This window comes from Gopherus flavomarginatus, chromosome 9 (assembly GCF_025201925.1).
Source record: "Gopherus flavomarginatus isolate rGopFla2 chromosome 9, rGopFla2.mat.asm, whole genome shotgun sequence".
Taxonomy (NCBI): domain Eukaryota; kingdom Metazoa; phylum Chordata; order Testudines; family Testudinidae; genus Gopherus; species Gopherus flavomarginatus.
Window position 1 is genome coordinate 84,275,847 of NC_066625.1, and position 18,671 is coordinate 84,294,517.

General features: G+C 42.3%; 1 protein-coding gene across 6 annotated transcripts in view; it reads left to right on the forward strand.

The window, feature by feature from the left end:
- The window catches only part of MEF2A (myocyte enhancer factor 2A), a 141,751-nt gene extending 128,640 nt beyond the window's left edge, over window positions 1–13,111 (forward strand). For all 6 annotated transcript variants that reach the window (XM_050967146.1, XM_050967150.1, XM_050967147.1 and 3 more), the window contains 2 exons: window positions 7,946–8,072; window positions 8,834–13,111. In XM_050967146.1, the coding sequence (XP_050823103.1) occupies window positions 7,946–8,072; window positions 8,834–9,161 (455 nt within the window). In that variant the 3' untranslated portion in view covers window positions 9,162–13,111. The remainder of the gene's footprint in view (window positions 1–7,945; window positions 8,073–8,833) is intronic.
- The last annotated feature ends 5,560 nt before the right edge of the window (window positions 13,112–18,671 follow it).

Sequence of the window (18,671 nt, forward strand, 5' to 3'; positions counted from 1 at the left end):
GGCCCGGCCCACCAGGGGCTTTCCCTACACAAGTGGCATCCCAAGTCTGGGAAACACTGGAAGAAGATGGGGATGAAACATACAGTCAAACCAGTATGGTAAATAATTGGCACTGCTTTGTTTGATACGTCTCTTGTGTTCTCTGACTTATTGTGGTAATATAATGTTAACTCTGAATTTTCTGGTTGTGTAATGTTTTTTAGCTTGCATGTGTTTGAAAAGTAATATGCAGTCAAACCAATATCATGTGCCTACAGCCTGAACTTCACCTTAGTTTTCTTGTATGGGATATATAAGTGTGTTTGATGTGAAATGGGTATAATATTTCTGAGGGGAAGAAAAAGATGGTTATCTGATATATGTGGTACTTGTACCATCTGTAACTTATTTCTAACAGGAAAATTTTGTTCTTAAACCTTAAACTGGTATAATCTTTCTGGATGTGAATGTTGCATGAGGATGATATCTCAAGCTATCAGTTCCTCAGAAGATCAGTTAGAAACATACGGTAGCCACGCTTGAACAGCGCAAATACATCTCATAAACACAGAAATTCTATTCTTGCCCTCTGTGACAATTGCTACAAAAAGACGTAAGCTTTAATGGAACCTCATGTCTATAGTAAAACTTCCTTCACTGTATGAACATTCTCTGTATCAGCATAGCTTTTCCATATCGCATCAGACCATTGGTTTATAAAACCAGGCTTCCTGCCTTTAGCAGTAGCAGATATCTGACAATTTAGGCACGGTAAATAAAATCACAGTGCACCTACCTAAATGTGCCATTATATACATGGTGGAGGGAACAGTTCTTTCTGACCCTTGTCATCAATCGCCTTGTGACTGAAGCATAAGATGTTACTATGCATTATCATGAATATTGTTTCTTTGCAATTTCAGTTTATTTTCCTACAAGTTTTCATCCCAGACTCTGATGTTAAAGAAATCCCTCTGGGGATACATGATGCAGAGCAGCACATCCATCTCAAACATTTACCTTTATTCCAGTCCCAGCTTGTTAGAGGTCTAGCTTCTTTGAGTTTTATTGAGTGCAAATATATCTTGTTAACTGGAGATTGAATTCAGTGGATAAGAGGAATAAAGCTGTCAAAAAGAAGAGATTCTCTTTACCCTTGTAAGAGGACTCTGGATTTATCAGTGTGAAAAATTCGCCAGAAATTCACAGTCTTATCCATGCAGACAGATTTCAGTGCTAATGAGGCGCCTTGCAGAGTCATTGTGATGAAAAACTGGCAATTAAGAAAAAAGAAATGTACAAATAGCTGTTTAGTTTGTTCAGCTATCAAACTGCCTTCTTCTGTACCTCATGGAAGGATGTCATTGCAACAGTCTCCCTGTCTTTGCGTGTTGAGAGTTGCCGTTGAAGTGAATCACAGCCTGAGCAAACCTCCTTTTACACAGCAGGGCTAGGGTTATGTCCTTTTTAAAGATGTTAAAAAAATGTAATCCAACTAGGGATATGCTTCTTTGTAAGTCAACAGAAGGGCCCTGTTTCTGAGACCTTAAAACCCCAGGCCCAATGTCATGGCTATGCAGAAATGCCCCCTTAGAAGGCTACTGCTTAAAATCTTGAGAGGAGGTGTATCCTCCTCCCTCTTCCAAGCACTTCAGCGGCATTTAGATCCTTTCACATGGTGTCCTCTCGGTTGGTCAGTATGCCTGCATCTCTGGTAACTCCCCAACCAACACTAGACTTTCACTACAGTAATGTAGGGCATACCATGTTTGAGATTTCTACTGTGTGAGACACTGGAACTCTTGACTCATGTAGCACGGTATTCTTCACCTAGCAGCACCTCTGAGTATGTATGAATTGCATCAATTCCAGTGCAACGGCCTGGAACTCTAACAAAAGATTAATACAAATGTGAACCCTTTTAAATCAGGAAGTACTTGGAGATTGTCAGTGCACATTTTTCTAGAATCCAGACGCTGCTTTCAGGTTTGAACCCCTTGGCATTTAGTGATGCTTCTGGGTGTGAAAGAGAAAGTTGTTGAGAAGGAAGTTTCAGAGGTCTGAAGAGATTGTAATGTCCTTTGGGGACATGGATGGGACAGACGGTGATGGCTTTCCTCCTTACCTTTTAGATACAGGATGGATGTTTCTTTCTCTGAAGAGACATATTCACAATGTGTTCCACAGTTTATGTAGCTGGACAGTCCTTACAAATTGGTGTCTTCACAATTCAGCCCCTAAGATCATAGCTGCAGATCAAATCTAACTTCCTGTGTAGACAGAGCTTAGAGAGAGACGTGTATGCAAAAGAGCTGTTTCTAGTTAGCGAACTTGGATTTCTTGTTGCCTTTGTTGAGCAGCATTATACCTTGAGAATATGTCCGGACTCATACAGTTGGAACTTTGGCACCAATGGTAGCTGAAATTTCACTCTACCTCAGAAGATGAGATTTTCAAAGTTACAACAAAGAATATCTCCACATTTCTCAGAACATTAATGTAACAATAGTATCATGGAAGATAACTATTACATGTTTAAATCTGTATCTCGTTTTGTCCAATATAGGACCCACAATAATAAAATCCAACCTTCTTTTCCTTTATCTGTATGCAAATAGCAATCTAATACCCCATTGAAGGGTATGGTATAAGTACCAGCACAGATAAGCATACTCTTTAATACCCAACTGGTGGTGAATCACATATAGCTATAAATCCAATATAGAATGTCTCTAGAATTTACAGTCAGAAAATTATTACTTCTAAGCTTTTCTGAATGTGGTCATGTTTGTAGATTATAACTTTTGGGAGTACTTTAACTCTATAGGAGATACTCAGGCCTGGATTTAAGAGACAAATTGTGCAGTAAAATGTGTGATTCACATATTCCAAGGCATATACAGTGTATCAGCCGTTGCACCCTGAAGGGACAAGTTCTTAACTGACAGAATGTTAGTGCAGGCTCTGGAGTCAAAATCCATACCCCACTTGATCTACAAATTATAGTTACAGGGCTGCTGCTCTGACCCCTTTTCTGGCCTCTCTGAGTGCACCTCTTTAGGTATGAGGCCTTGTGTCTTGAACTCACTAGGGTGGAGTCACAATTCTCCCACTTTTAGAGCAGGTCCTGGGCTACAGCATGCCCAGAGTAACAGTGTTTACCCCAAGAGGTCTGACTGGGTTCAGGTACCTGCAGAAGCTGTGACTAGCACTGAATACTGTGTCCCTTAACAGCAGGAACAAAGCCTAATAAGAGAAAAGGGGTTTAAAACAATAAAAAGTCTACATGCATGTCTGTCTAACCATCTTCATGGGAGGGACCCCAGTAAGTCTAATTTATGGGTTCTCCTTCATTCTCGCTCTCGGAGTGTGTGCAACTCCAGGCCTAAATCTTTTTCTCTTGAATTTTCTGAGTCTGGTGAAACTGGTTGGGGGACTCAGCAGAGATCAGGAATAGCAACTAAATTCAGTAGCACTTGGTGTTTGCTGAGCGGCTGTTATCTGGGCTTTTGTCTTCCTCCCTGTCTACATGTAGACCAGGGGTCAGCAACCTTTCAGAAGTGGTGTGCCAAGACTTCATTTATTCACTCTAATTTAAGGTTTTGCCTGCCAGTAATACATTTTAACGTTTTTTAGAAGGTCTCTCTCTATAAGTCTATATATTATATAATTAAACTATTGTTGTATTGTAAAATAAACAAGGTATTAAAAATGTTTAAGCTTCATTTAAAATTAAATTAAAGTGTTGATCTTACGCCTCTGGCCTGCTCAGCCCACTGCTGGTCTGGGGTTCTGTTCACCTAGGCCGGCAGCGGGCTGAGCTGGGCTTGTGTCCGGGACCCTGGCTGGCGAGGGTCCAGCAGCCAGAACCCCAGACCGGCAGCGGGCTGTGCGGGGCCTGTGGCCGGGACCCCAGCTGGCAAGGGGCCGGCAGCCAGAACCCCAGACTGGCAGCGGCTGTGCAGGGCCTGTGGCCAGGACCCCGGCTGGCAAGGGTCCAGCAGCCAGAACCCCAGACCAGCAGCCAGAACTTCAGACCAGCAGCGGGGTATGCAGGGCCGGCGGCCAGGACCCCAGACCGGCAGCGGGGTGTGCAGGGCCGGCGGCCAGGACCCCAAACCGGTAGAGCTGAGCGGCTCAGCCCACAGCTGCTCAGGGGTTCCATCTGCTGGCTCCTGCCAGCCAGGATCCCGGCTACTGGACCCGCTCAGCCCGCTGCTGGTCTGGGGCCATGGCCCTGCCCACATATAGTGGGTACCTACCTTCTCCCTGGTTCAGGCCCATTCTCTTCCTCTCTCTGCACTGAGCTGAGGGTGGGAGTACACTGAGCATAGGGCTGGGGGTGAAGGTTCCGGCCAGGAGCTAGAATGAGGGAGGGGGCTCAGGGTTGGGGCAGAAAGTTTGAATGTGGGGCACTTACCTGGGCAGCTCCCATTTGTTGCAAGGGGTGCAGGTGGGAATATGTGTGCGGGGGGGGAGTGCAGCAGCTCCCCTTTGGTGCTCAGGATGGGGGGCTGGAGATGGGGGGGTGCAAGAGTCAGTGCAGAGGGCTGGAGGCACATAAGGGGGATGTAGGTGTCAGGGCAGAGGGGAGGCTGGGTATGTGTGGGGGTGCCAGAGTCAGGGCTGAGGTCGTGCGGGGGGGTGTGAAGGAGTCGAGCAGAGCAGGGGCCTGGGAGATGCAGGGCTCAGGGCAGAGGGCAGGGTGTGGGGGGGGGTTAGGGCAGAGGGCCCTCAGAACCTCCAACCCCCCCCAGCTCCTTGTCCCCTGATCCCCCCCCTTCCAGAGACTCCCCCCGGACCCTCCTTGCTCCCTGACCCCTATCCACCCCCTGACAGACCCCAGGACTCCCATGGCCCATCCAATCCCCCCTGCTCCCTGACTGCCCCCTTCAGAGACCTCCCACCCCTAACCACCCCACCCGGGATCCCACCCTCACCCCACCCCACGCACCCTACCCTCGGTCTCCTGACTGCTCCCACCCCTCACCCAACCCCTCACGCCCCAGACCCCTTACCATGAGGCTCCACGCAGAGCGCTCAGCCCCACCTCTCAGAGCGCTGCGTGCGGCAGCAGGGCTCCGGTTGAGCAGGGAACATGTCTGCCTCCCCGTGGAGCCAAACACTGCCCTGCAGGAGCACACAGCCCCGGCCCCCAGAGCACTGTGCACATGGCAGCAGGGCTCCAGGAGAGGGGGGGAAGGTAGGGGAGGAGCCAGCAGCTTGCTGCGGTCGGCTGGGCGCTCCAGCCCGGGAGCACGGACCCTGCGGCTTGCCGCACCGGGAGAGTGAGGCCATTTGCCCACCCTCTGTGCATGCCTATGCTTCTGCTCCCTGCCCCTAAGAGGGGAGCGGAGGGCAGAGGAGAACGGGCCATGCTGTGCACGATTTTTAATGGCACGCTGGAGTCCCAGCAGGCAGTAGCGTGCCATTAGAAATCGGCTCGGGGGCTGTCTTTGGCACGCGTGCCATAGGTTACTGACCCCTGATGTAGACAAACTCTTAGTGAATTAATTCGATATATGCATACAGTAAATAGCTTTACAACAATCAGGCAAGCAGAACATACAGTATTCATAACTTACTACAGAGCAGCTCCAAATCAGTCACACTAGACTGTGCAGTCCTAGAAAATACCTCATGAGAAATTGAACTATAAATAGTTAACTGACTGTCATTTCAGACAGGTGTCAATGTATAAATCTGATTTGTAAGTCTCCAGAAAGATCCTGCTTAAGTAAATTGTTAGTTAATCTCTATGGAATGGAAAGTAACTTTTTTCTTCCTGACGTTTTGTCTGATTCACAAGAGATCAGAAATTATATTAAGGAAACTGTATTGCAAAGTGATTAAGAGCAGAGAAGTGTTTGCAGCTTTCTCTTTTAAAACCTGAAAGGAAAGCATAAGTGATAATGATGAACCTAAAATAACTTCCTATGTGTGAATGAGCAGCGAGAACTATCTAAGCATTATATCCTGGCCAAAAAACATCCAATAATTAAATTGTTGATTACAACTGTACAGTCAGCAAAGAGTCCTGTGGCACCTTCTAGACTAACAGATGTATTGGAGCGTGAGCTTTCGTGGGTGAATACCCACTTCGTTGGATGCATGTAGTGGAAATTTCCAGGGGCAGGTATATATATGCAAGCAAGAAGCAGGCTGGAGATAACGAGGTTAGTTCGATCAGGGAGGATGAGGCCCTGTTCTAGCAGTTGAGGTGTGAAAACCAAGGAAGGAAAAACTGGTTTTGTAGTTGGCAAGCCATTCAAGTTGGCTGCACTGGCGCTTGACAGCGCTGCAAATTTCGCTCAGAGGTGTGAAATAACACCACCCTGAGCACAGCAAGTTACAGCGTTGTAAAGTGCTAGTGTAAAGAGTGCCCCAGCGCTGGGAGCACGGCTCCCAGCGCTATAAGCTAATCCCCTCGGGGAGGTGGAGTACCTGCAGAGCTGGGAGAGCTCTCTCCCAGCGCTTGCGTCACGATCACATTCACGCTTCAAAGCGCTGCCGCGGGTGCATTCCCGCAGCAGCGCTTTGGAGTTTCGAGTGTAGCCAAGCCCACAGTCTTTGTTTAATCCTGAGCTGATGGTGTCAAATTTGCAGATGAACTGAAGCTCAGCAGTTTCTCTTTGAAGTCTGGTCCTGAAGTTTTTTTGCTGCAGGATGGCTACCTTTAGAGCTGTACAATGTTCCTCTCAATCAGCATATAAAAACTATATCCAACTGCATGACATATTCTTGCTATATATAAAAAGAATACTTAGGCTCTGACTAAGTCATCATTTGTATGCCACATGAATATAAGAATGAAACTGAATTATGATGGGAAAGGAGTTTGAGCCATTATAGACTGGCAGCGATGCTTTTAAAGCTTTAGATATGTCTTGCAAATATTTCCTTATGCCATAGGAGATTAATGTTGTGATTTGAGATTTTTTTTTGGTTTGTTTTTTGCTGAACTAGGATTTTTTTGTTTTTTGTTTTTTTAAAAAAGCTTTTATATTATCACCATCACTATGATAAAGGCAGGTGAGTAGTTTTTTCCCTTAGATGGTACATTTTCATAGCAGTTTTGTAAAGTAGCTATAGTTACAGGATTTGATTATTTGCTGGGCCAACATCCACTTGGCCCAGGGGAAGGGGACAGGGCCTCAGGTAGATGGTACTAGGTTCTCTGATTATCTGCTTTGCACAACTCCTGCTCCAGTATAGGTTAGAGCAGCCTAAAGGCTGCTCTGACTTATGCTAGCATGCATTGATCTCCATGAGACACTTTACCAGTTTAGAATTGCTAGAACACAATAGTGATACAGCCAAGCCCTCTGCACCAGTGGTAGAAGACAATGTGGCACAGGAGCTGTTTATACCAGTTGGGTTGTCGCCTCTCTTGGAGGAATTCTCAGCTGGCCATATACTGAGCAGAGCAGAGGGGCTGGATCGGAGAAAAGAATCTGGCTCTCCCACTGTGTCGTGGGTTGAATACGACAGGTTTTCTCTTATGCCAGATTTATTGTATTAAATTATTTCAATTGGTTTAGTGGCCTATCTTAATACCCACTTTTTTTTTTTATGTAGAAGTTTCTGGACAGAGCAAAATATTCAGAAATGTGCACAGTAAAACCAGCACAGTAATGAATATTTTCTTTTATATGCACAGGAGAAGACCTGTTGGCTGAAGTACATGTATTGTTGTATTTATTGGTGTAAATAAACCCAAATCAAGCAATAGCAACTAGGAGTTGGAAGCAGGGATGAGAAGAGAGAGCATTGTGAGGCCATGATCCTGCAAAGGGATCTGTGTGAGGAGCCCCGTATGATGTCAGTGGAATGCCACACAAATGAAAGAGTCGGCCCTTTTTGATCCTTTTGCATAATCAGCCTGTAGCTGATTTGAACAGGGAGCTGAAACGTTGGTTCTTATAACTGAACACAATATAAACTATTTTTCTTGCTTCTTTTTCAGATTATTCCTTGACTAGTGCAGACCTGTCTGCCCTGCAGGGCTTTAACTCCCCAGGAATGCTGTCTTTAGGACAGGTATCTGCCTGGCAACAGCACCATCTAGGGCAAGCAGCCCTCAGCTCTCTTGTGTAAGTGGATCTATAATGTTAACTTACCACACCCAGCTGGGAACATCTGCTACTTTGATTGCAAGTGAATAATCCTGCGTTTGACACTATTCAATAGGACTCTACTTTAATTTCTCCCTCAATGCACGTGTTTGCCAGTCAGCTCACTGGTTGTGAAATTACTGTAGTTATTTAAAAAAAAAAAAAAAAAAATGGAGGGGGGAACTTTGCCCTCCAATTGGACTGTTCAGTGTGTAGCACTCTGCTGGTTCTGTGTAAGTAGTAATGCAGACAAACGTCACCACTCTGCAAACATTACCAAGAAAACACCGACCTGAAAGCTTGACACACATTTCAAAAAATTAAACATTTTTATTTGTCTTAATTCCTTTAAACACAAGTAAAGTACATAAGAACAAACCACAGAGTAGTTGGACACTCAAGTTCCATGGAAGAGCACAGCACTAATGGAACAATTGTATGCAAAATTTTATCCATTTCTTCCTGCTAAAAGACACTTTAATCTAACTGGTTATGCTTCACCTGGGGCTTACTGAACAATAAGGTATGTAATAAATACCACCTCTCTGTGAATTAGTTCAGGATGTTGGCACACCTTTAATTCACAATTTTCAACTTTGAGTCTTACACTAAGCATTCAATAAATGTTTTTTTATTTCTGTATTTAGCTTGGATTCAGTTTGAGTATGGGCTGCAAGATTTCACAACGCTTAATATTTAAATATAAATATGAATTGTAACATTTTTTTTAATTTCCCCAGTGCTGGAAGCCAGTTATCTCAGGGTTCAAATTTATCCATTAATACCAACCAAAACATCAACATAAAGTCCGAACCAATTTCACCTCCACGGGACCGTGTGACTCCTTCTGGGTTCCCTCCGCAGCAGCAGCAGCAGCAATCACGGCAGGAAATGGGTCGTTCCCCTGTTGACAGTCTCAGTAGTTCCAGCAGTTCTTATGATGGCAGTGATCGGGAGGACCCAAGAAGTGATTTCCATTCACCTGTTGGGTTGGGAAGACCACCAAATACAGAAGATAGAGAGAGCCCATCAGTGAAACGAATGAGAGTGGACACATGGGCAACATAAACTTTCAGCATTGCCACTTCAATTTTGTGTTATCACAGTGAACTGTCCTGACATATCTAAATAAGGACATGAAATAGATATATTTATATGTATATACATACATGCATATATATATATCTTCACATATGTATATATATGTGCGAGTGTATGTAGCATACACAAAATCATCAGGCACTTACTACAAACTCCTTGTATAGCTGCAGATGTCCCATGGTAAAAATATAACAAAACAATCCTATAGGCATTGGTCTAGTCTGGCACTTACCTGGACATACTGTTTTAATAATATAACCTGTTCTGCAAAGAAACATTGTACCTATCTATAATCCTGCCACACTAGATTGCAGAAACCAAGAGGGCTCCCCTGTAGTAGTGTCCCCATGTGTTTTATTAAAGCTGTATGGTTACTTGTAGTTAAGAAACAATGCTTTGTAGCAGCAGAGCAGTAGAAAAGCAGGAAAAAGAAAGCAATACTGTACATAAAATGTCCTTTATATTACCCAACCTGGCATGGGTCTCTGTTGCAGAGAGTGCATGGCGAAGGGCTGAAGGTATAAAAACCTGTTTGTGCACGTGCAAAAAAATGTATTGGGTCAAAGAAGTGGTTCTTAATAAAAAAAAAAGTGAGAGAGAGAGAAGACATAGAGAACTCGCATGAAATATTCAGAAAATAACCTAGAAAATAAAGCATTAACAAAATAAAAGTAATATATTAAGTTATAATTGGAATATGTTTGAAAAATTTCTTTTTACATTCTGTCTTTGAAAAATATAGAAAGAAACGGATTTAGCTCATGTATATTTTATATTAAAGAAAACAATACCCTTATGAATTGAAGACTATATATAAAAGTTATATACAGTACTTTTGGACACATTCTGCTATGAATTATTTATATAAGCCAAAGCTGTATGATCTAGCTTTTTGTAGAGTATAGTTTTATCTTGTTATTTTGACTTTCTAGTTTTTTGCTTTCAGAAGAGGGAAAAAAAAACCCTTGCAGGCAGAACATTGGGGGGAAAATAAGCCATGAACACTTATTATTCTATATGTAAATTAAAATTTGAGCCAAACTCTTTGTGTATATAGCATCTTAAATATATCACCTTTGGTGTAAGTACCTATGTATTGTACGTTCACCAGATTAAAAAGTATATTTTTGTGGATTGACGCCAACTTGAAAAAAGGCGAGGTCCTTATTAAGTAGAGTATTCACTGTTTAATATTTACTATTTTGTTAAATATACTGTACTTTCTTTGGATTTTAATTATTATTAATATTATTATCCAGATTTTTCAGAGGATGTATAAAGGGGTTGTCCCCTTCACTGGTGGTGAATGTGTGCCGTTAAAATGTAATCTCTGTGCTGTATGGTTAAGCTTCATTATACATTTTATATATATGTATATAAATAGCAAAGTGGCAAAAAAACAACAACAAAAAAAATCCGGTGTTAAGTTCATCCCACATAAATATTAAAAATCTGTTACAACACATTTTAAGGCATTATTTTAAAACTGCCTCTTGTGAGAAAATATTCAGTGGAAAAACTTGACCTAATTACTTATGTTAGAGAAATAACACATATCAGATGAGCACAAAAGGTTTTGTAAGTAGTTTGGGACAAAACATTTGCTTTGGAAAGAAATCCTCTCATGTCTCCTTCTAACACTCAAAAAAATTGAGCAAGAAATCCAAATACCCAACATGCGATGTATCTGGTTAGTACCTAAAGTTCTGATCCTGCAATTCTTTCTCACGCGTTAGTGAGCCTACTTGCAAGAGTTAAGTAAGAAATTTGCCCATCATTCAGGGATGTTAAGGAGTACCATGATCTCTGCTTTTAAACTAATATTGCTATTGCTAATCTATTGAAGTTGGGCAAAGATTTACTTAAACTGGATCTGTACAGAGTTAAGTCTCGAAGGGGGGGGTAAAAATCTGACACAATTCGCTTTACTTTAGTAACTATGTGCTTAACTTATGTTTTGAGTTAAAACTCTGTGTGCTTTCAAATCCCTGCTACTTCTCTTGTCATCCTGTGTATGCAATATTATTGTTCCTCCTCATGACGAACAAAATAAAATGTAGACTTGTAAGAAACATAAATCTAACTACTAGCCACTCCAATGTTGGGAAAAATTGAAGTTGTTTTATGTGTTACACAAAACTCTTTGAAGTTAATTCTGTATATTTATTAAAACATTTTTCTCTTGGGCATTTAACACTTTTTAAGGAAATTTTCTAGTAAAGTCACTCGGTGCTATAATTAAAAAAAAAACAAAAAAAAACCATGAGAGGTAGAAATGGAAATCCAGTGTGTACAGCCATCTCCTTGGCATCTGCTTGTACACGGAATGATCCAAGAACAAGTGTACTGCAGGTGGATTTCAAGACTAAATCTGTTGTGTTGTCAGTGTAACTTAAAATTATGGAATTTTTTAAAACATTTGAGGCAAACTTTGACTTCTTTTCAAATTAATCTACATTTAGTAAATTGAAGCTAGAGTAGTCACTGCAACAGAAGAGCCTACAGAGGATTTCAATTTTCAAATGAAAACTGCATTTCCAAAGTATCTCAGTTCACTTACTGTTTCACGGAACCTTTAATGCTTTGAAAAGTTATGTGATTTTTTTTGTTATTTATGCATGTATATGAACTTTGCTGTACATTTGAGTGGGAGTTCTGCATTCACATTTACTGTCTATTTTCTTGTGTGCCTTATGAGATGGCTTTGCTGACTGTATGTCAATAGTCTTTATTTCTATGCAGGTTTGTAAGCAGTACTATTACTGTTTTCTAAAACCATGTTATATAAGGTTTGGAGTTTGTATTTAAATCACACTGACTAATGTAAAACTTGTGCAATTCTTAGGAATTGAGGATCAGACTGTTAACCTGTTGCCCATAGCTCTGTAATGGACTCCAGTCGATAAGCCTTTGCAACAACATCCCATCTACCTGTGGAAGAACTCCACATCATGGAAATCATAGGGGAACTCAGATTTTTAATAACACTAATCGTGTAAGTTTGAAACATACTATTTTTTAGGAGATGTAGAAATGTTTTGTAGAAGAAAGGACACGGCACAAGAGAACATTTCAGCAGTTAAAAAAATGAATATAGTATTTTTTAGTAAGTAAATTTAATAAATGCAGTTCAAGGTAGGGTTGCAGATAGATCAAATCTAATGTGAACCTATTTGGCTCGTATTGATTCATGAGAGTTCTACCTGCTAAAATGACAAATCATCTTTGAGCTCTAACTAATAGTATTTAAAAATATATATATATATATATATATATATATATATATATATATATATATATATATATATATATATATATATATATATATATATATATAAATATAAATAAAATCAGGGGTTTGTTGGAGAAAAATGCTTTAGCATTTCCTTTTATTGTAAAGGACACTAATGCATCAAAGACTTTTCTGAATTATTATGCGCACAAGAAATATATAGTAAATAACGAACATAACTCCTAGCAGTTGATCATGGGAAGAAGTTAAATTAGAATGTGAAAGAAAGACTTATAAATGTAAACAGTTACTTCTTAGTAGAAACTTTCTTCACTTTGCTGTGCAAGAGAACACTGCTTTGCTATATTTAAAATGGCTTTTTTAAAAGAGATTTATGTATTTGTTAAATGTTTGTAGTCAACAGTTCACACAAGAAGCTGTTCACGGTTTAATGATGATAAGCCGTTTGGCGGCACAAGCTGGACTTTGTTGCCATCCTTGAGACAAATCTTTTAAGAAAAAAATAAGTTAATCTCAATTTTTCCCTGGATGTGTTGTTTTTCTTCATTATACAATAAATATTCTAGTGAACTTTTTATCCAATGGTTAAGAAAATGCTAGAAGTTGTTGTAAAATATTTGTATCCTGCATTCACTAAAGTAAAAATACTGGCTTTTACTGTGTACTCCAAGACTCTGTCGTATTTGCAGAGTATAGTGCTTTTATCATGCAATTTCTCCTTCTCCTAGTACCTGAAAGAATACTTTCAGCTTGACTCTAAAGAGCACCTGTTAATAGAATCATGGACCCATTTTCATCCGGATGGATATTTTTAAGCCAATAGAATTATATCCATTCATATATTTTTCTCATTGCAGCCAGAATTAAGAGTAGTTCTGACATAAATCCATATAATAAAAGAAATATGAATAGACAGATAACAAAATTGATGTAAATAAAATTTTCATAATTTAAATAACTCCTTTGTAATGTTGAAATGGGCGTATTTCCTTCCCCTAATGTTTGCTCTTCCATTGCGCTTTTGTACTGGATTGGCATTTATAAGGATGCTCAGAAATGCTGGATTGCTGATATATTTAAATAAAAAAACTCTCCCATGAAGAATTAAATCTGCTTTGGAAATAATAATATCTGGTGACATGTACTAGTCCGGGGTAGGCAACCTATGGCACAGGTGCCAAAGTCGGCACGTGAGCTGCTTTTCAGTGGCACTCACACTGCCTGGGTCCTGGCCACCAGTCCAGGGGGCTCTGCATTTTAATTTAATTTTAAATGAAGCTTCTTAAACATTTTAAAAGCCTTATTTACTTTACATGCAACAATTGTTTAGTTATATATTATAGATTTATAGAAAGAGACCTGCTAAAAATGCTCAAATATATGACTGACACGTGACACCTTAAATTAGAGTGAATAAATGAAGACTTCGCAAACCACTGATGAAAGGTTGCTGACCCCTGTACTAATCTCTAGCTCCCCTTGAGAAATGTTATTAGATATGTGTGGCTGCTGCTGGCTCACTCTTTTCTTGTAGGTGGCAGTGGCCTTGCTTTCATCAGTTATCCCTGCCTCCCTTCTCCACTTGTCCTGCAGATTATTTTAGGTGCCACTCCTCTTTAGCACTGCAGCATGTGGGCTCTCCTGATGGCTGTGCTTCCCTTCTGCTGGAACTCATCCCTAGAGCAGTACCCTCCAATGCACCACACTTCTCTTCTGGAAGCTTCTGGCCATGTACCCTGACAGCTCTACCCTGCGTTTCATTTCCTCCTGCTTCCCCTGCGTTTCTGCTGCTGCCTCAAATTCCTAGAGAGCTCAGCGCAGCCAAAGCAATGGAGGAGTGAAAGCTCACAACTGTTGCTAACCATGGCACAACTTCTGGTGCTGGGCTAGAACAATGGTCAGTTAGCAAGAAGTCAACTCGCTGCCACTGATAATTCTGCTAACAAAGCAGGAAAAACCTTTTTTTCCCAAGAGCCCCGTCACACACTTTCAAGTTCTGTGCTTCGTTGTGACTCTCTCACAGGGAGCCACTACCTGCACCCAAACCCCCCTCCCCTCCAAAACAAAAACAAAAAAAAAACTTGTCATCTGTCCCACTGGGCTAAATTCTGCATTTCACCACTGAAAACTGCTTCGGTTTCTCCTTTTCCTGATTTATCTTTCCCAAGCAACAGCTTTTCTGGCTCTCACATTCCATTACAAGCAGGAGTCTGGGTGCTAAATTTCAATTCCTGACTCTGGGGGAAGGCTCTTCTTGGCAGATTTTGAAGCTGGTTGAATGTTATGGCTAAAAATATTCCAAGTGTGGCTTACAGCTGTTGAAAATGAATTCATTGTTATTTCTCAAGTTAGCTCTCACAGGTACCTTGCTCTAGGCTCACTGATGGTTTTTTAAAGCTGGTTTTGTCTCTGCTGTGTGCTAGGAGCCCTGTCCAGTCAGATGCTGTGGTGCAATAGGCCTGGTCAAGCAACTGTGGTCACCATATGAAAAGGCAGGTGTTGAGTACAAAAGTGGCATCTAGTAGTAGAATGAAATTGCAATCAATGCTGCAGCTTCTGGCAGTCAACTGTATTAACTACTCTAGTATCCAAGAGTTAAGGTAGATTGTAACACATGTTGAATGGAGCACAATTGTATTAAGCTCTGGATTAGCAAAGCTTGCTACAGTTTGGAAACCTAGAATGGGCTTGGGAGGCTCATAAAATGGAGGCAACATATTCATGTTTGGCTATTGTCTTGTAAGAGATTCCCTACTGATCTCTTTCTGCAGCAGCTTAACACATCTGAGGGTCTGACTCCTGGATAGCAAGAGACTACATCATGAGGTCTTTTCTTTGGGGGGTGGGGCAGAGGCGTTGGTGAGCAATGTGCCGCCTTTGGCTGTGAGTTGTGGGATAATTTTCAGTAGTCTAGACAGTTCACCTGTCCACCATGCACATGGGGGAAAAGCCACTGCGTTGATCATTTTGTACAGCACACATGGCATTAACATGGAGCTGGTGATGTGCTTATCTTATCACTTCCAGCTTGTTACCGTAGCATTGTTCCTTGGGCCCAGGTTCGTATTGCAAAGACACCAGTTTGAGTATCTTTTTACGTAAGGGATCTTCCATCTCTTTAGAGAATGTTTGTTTGTTTCCAGTAAGCTTGATCTGCATTTTTCACTTGTTTGCTGACCTGTCAGGAAATACAGCACAACCTGGTGACTAATAAAAGGTGAATGCAGTAGTGAGTGATGGCTAATGTACAGGTCCTTAAGACTATAGCAATGCCCAACACAGCCCAAGTGAAATAATGTCACCCATCTACTTGTGTGTTTTCTTTAATAGCAGTGATAACACTGGTGCAAAGCCTTATCTGGGGATTACCGACACGATGTCGTTAATAGCCCTGTGACAATCACATCCTCCCTGCCAGCAATACAGTCCCAGGCAATTCACTGCAGTCTGAAACCTGCAGTGTGACTGTTACTGAAATATATTTGGTCAACTGACAACCACAGCTAGCACAGGCTCAGCTGCTGTATGGGCTACTTTCACTCTCTGTGTTGTAAGGGCCAGATTCAGAAATAGTGAATGAAAGGTTGCAGGGTTGTAGTCTCTGCAGCCCTAAGAGCAGAGATGGCCAGTCTGAGAAGGACCCAGAATTTACCAAAGTACATTGCCAGAGAACCACAGTAATACATCAGCAGCCGCCCCCCATCAGCTCCCAATGCCTTCTGCCCACTGGCAGTCTCTCCTGTCCCGTCCCGCCACCCCCCCCCGATCAGCACCTCCACGCAGCTCCTGATCAGGAGGCTCTGGGAGGAGGGAGGGCATGGCAGGCTCAGGGGTGGAGTGGGGGCAGAGCCAGGGGTTGAGCAGTGAGCACCCCCCAACACATTGGAAAGTTGGCACCTGTAGCTCCAGCCCCGGAGTTGGTGCCTATACAAGGAGCCGCATGTGGCTGCAGGGCCCCAGGTTGGCCACCCCTGCCTAAGAGCAATAAACTATGTTGCAGAAGTGGAAATACCAGTAAATCATGAGGATTGGCGCTTACTAGTGTACATTAGTTTTCAGCTGATGTCAAACTTCAGCTCAGCCAAATGCTGCTCAGTACCCAGATGTGCCGTTTTCGCCATGAAGCAAAGCACCATTTTTGTGACTTCAGGCACAAAGGGATGCAGTGCCTAAGCCTATGATACTGGTAGCTTTAAGAATGCCTGAACATAGTGACATTCAACATAAAAACGTGATCCCAGGAACAGCAATTACTACAGTTGTGATTGCTTAACCGTTTCCATTTTACTCTAGTGTCAGCTGCTGCTAACGTCCAACGCTTGCAGCTTTGATGCTGAAATAGGCCACCCATTGCCTCTGCCTAAAGATTACCATTGCTAGGAAGTGTGAGCAAAACCCTTGCTACCTACTTTTGAGTACCTGAAAGTGAAGGCGCCTGAAGCCAAAACTGGGAGGGGGGGCATCAAAAGCTGAAGCTGGCAGCACAGAACCAGCCTCGCTGAGGTGAAGTGCCTTTGTATGTTCTCAGGGATTTTTGCTTTGCCAGTGAGCTGAGCCTTTGCAAATTGCACACTCAACACATGCAAGAGCTTTCAAGTGTGGTGTGGCATGTCTACAGCGTTGGATGGGGTTAAATGAGCAGCCTAGTGGGGCAGTAGCCAAGTCATGGTGGCTCCCTTACACTCATGCTCTAAGACACGGGGGAGGGGTCACGAGCTGTCAGCCTCCACCCCAAACCCTCCTTTGCCTCCAGCATTTATAATGGTGTTAAACAGATAAAAATGTGTTTTTTAATTCATGGGGGGGCGGGTTATAGTCAGAGACTAGCAATGTGAAAGGGGTCGCCAATACAAAAATTTGAGACCCACTGCTCTAAGATGTGCAGCTGGTGGAGGAAGCACAGGTAATTCTCTTCCCCAGATGTGTGGTGCCTAGCTGCCAGCGAGGGGCTCCTGCCAAAGGGGCATGAACAAGGTGTTCAGGTGATGCTTCACTGACCAATTCTTAACACAGATTTTTGGCAAACGTAATCCTCACAGCTAAGGAAGGCTGTAGTAGGCAGCTAAAACTGACACAGGCAAAGCAAGTTTGGTTAGATGTTTCTAAATACATTTTTGTAGGGGTGGTGGTTAGCTGTTTTCTTTATCGTGTAGCTTTGAGGTTTTGGCGATAAAGACTTTGCTTTTACTATAACAAAGACATGGTCAGCTGGTCATGGGGGCAGGGCAGGAGGTGTGGCACACTAACACCTATGACCTGGGATATGATCCCAAAAGAGCAGTTCTGTGAAAATGGCACCACCTTAATCAGCAGCTTAGCTCCCTGTGCACATTGACCTGCAGCTGTGCTGACGTCAGTGGTGCTCAACCTATTTACCATTGTGGACTGCATCCAATACTACCTGTTTGGCCCTGAGGATGTCACATGGGCCAGCTGTGGGCTGAATGGGCTGCAAGTGGCCTGTGGGCCACAGGTTGAGAACCACTAGTTTAAGTTTACTACTTTTTATTCTGGTTAACCTGCTGAGCCAACATGGCTGAGAGTGTCTGCTCTGGATTCTGTTCCTCTTTGTGTGCCAGCAAAATCATTTGTTGGTTTCCAAATGTTTTCACCCATGTAACTCCCTGAAAGCACGGGCCCTGATGACACAGGTTATCAAGGAGGGGACAATTAGCCTGCAAATGTTTTATTTTAAGTGTTGCTATCTGACAAAGGAGGAATCCAGCTTGAGTCTCCAGTCCCAGGCTGATTTTAATAATGGGTGGCAATTTGATGGATTATCTTGAAAACTTAACGTGTTCAATAAGGAAACACAGTAAACAAGGGCGATTTTTTACAGTCACATTTCAGAGCAGAACTTTCAACATTCCAGTCTGCCTCCTGGAGTGAAAGATTTAAATTTTATATTATTTTTTCCATTTCAGTAGTGAATAGGACCGTACATATTAAAAACACTTCATATTTGTAGCCAGCATTCTGCAATTTGGAACTGGATCCACTTGGATATTTTGGTCCCACAACTAATGGCCACAGTACTCTGCCTTCTTTGTGATTATGTTTCCTTGTAAAGTAAATGTTTATAATTGAAACAAATTCTTAATCTGACCAGAGTCTGGCCACGGTTCTGTCCTAAAACTTGCTTTTCTTTTTAAAGAAAACTGCAACATTAAACAACATAGTGCAGTTCAAAAGATACGGCTAAAGAAACAGACAGCAGTCCAGGA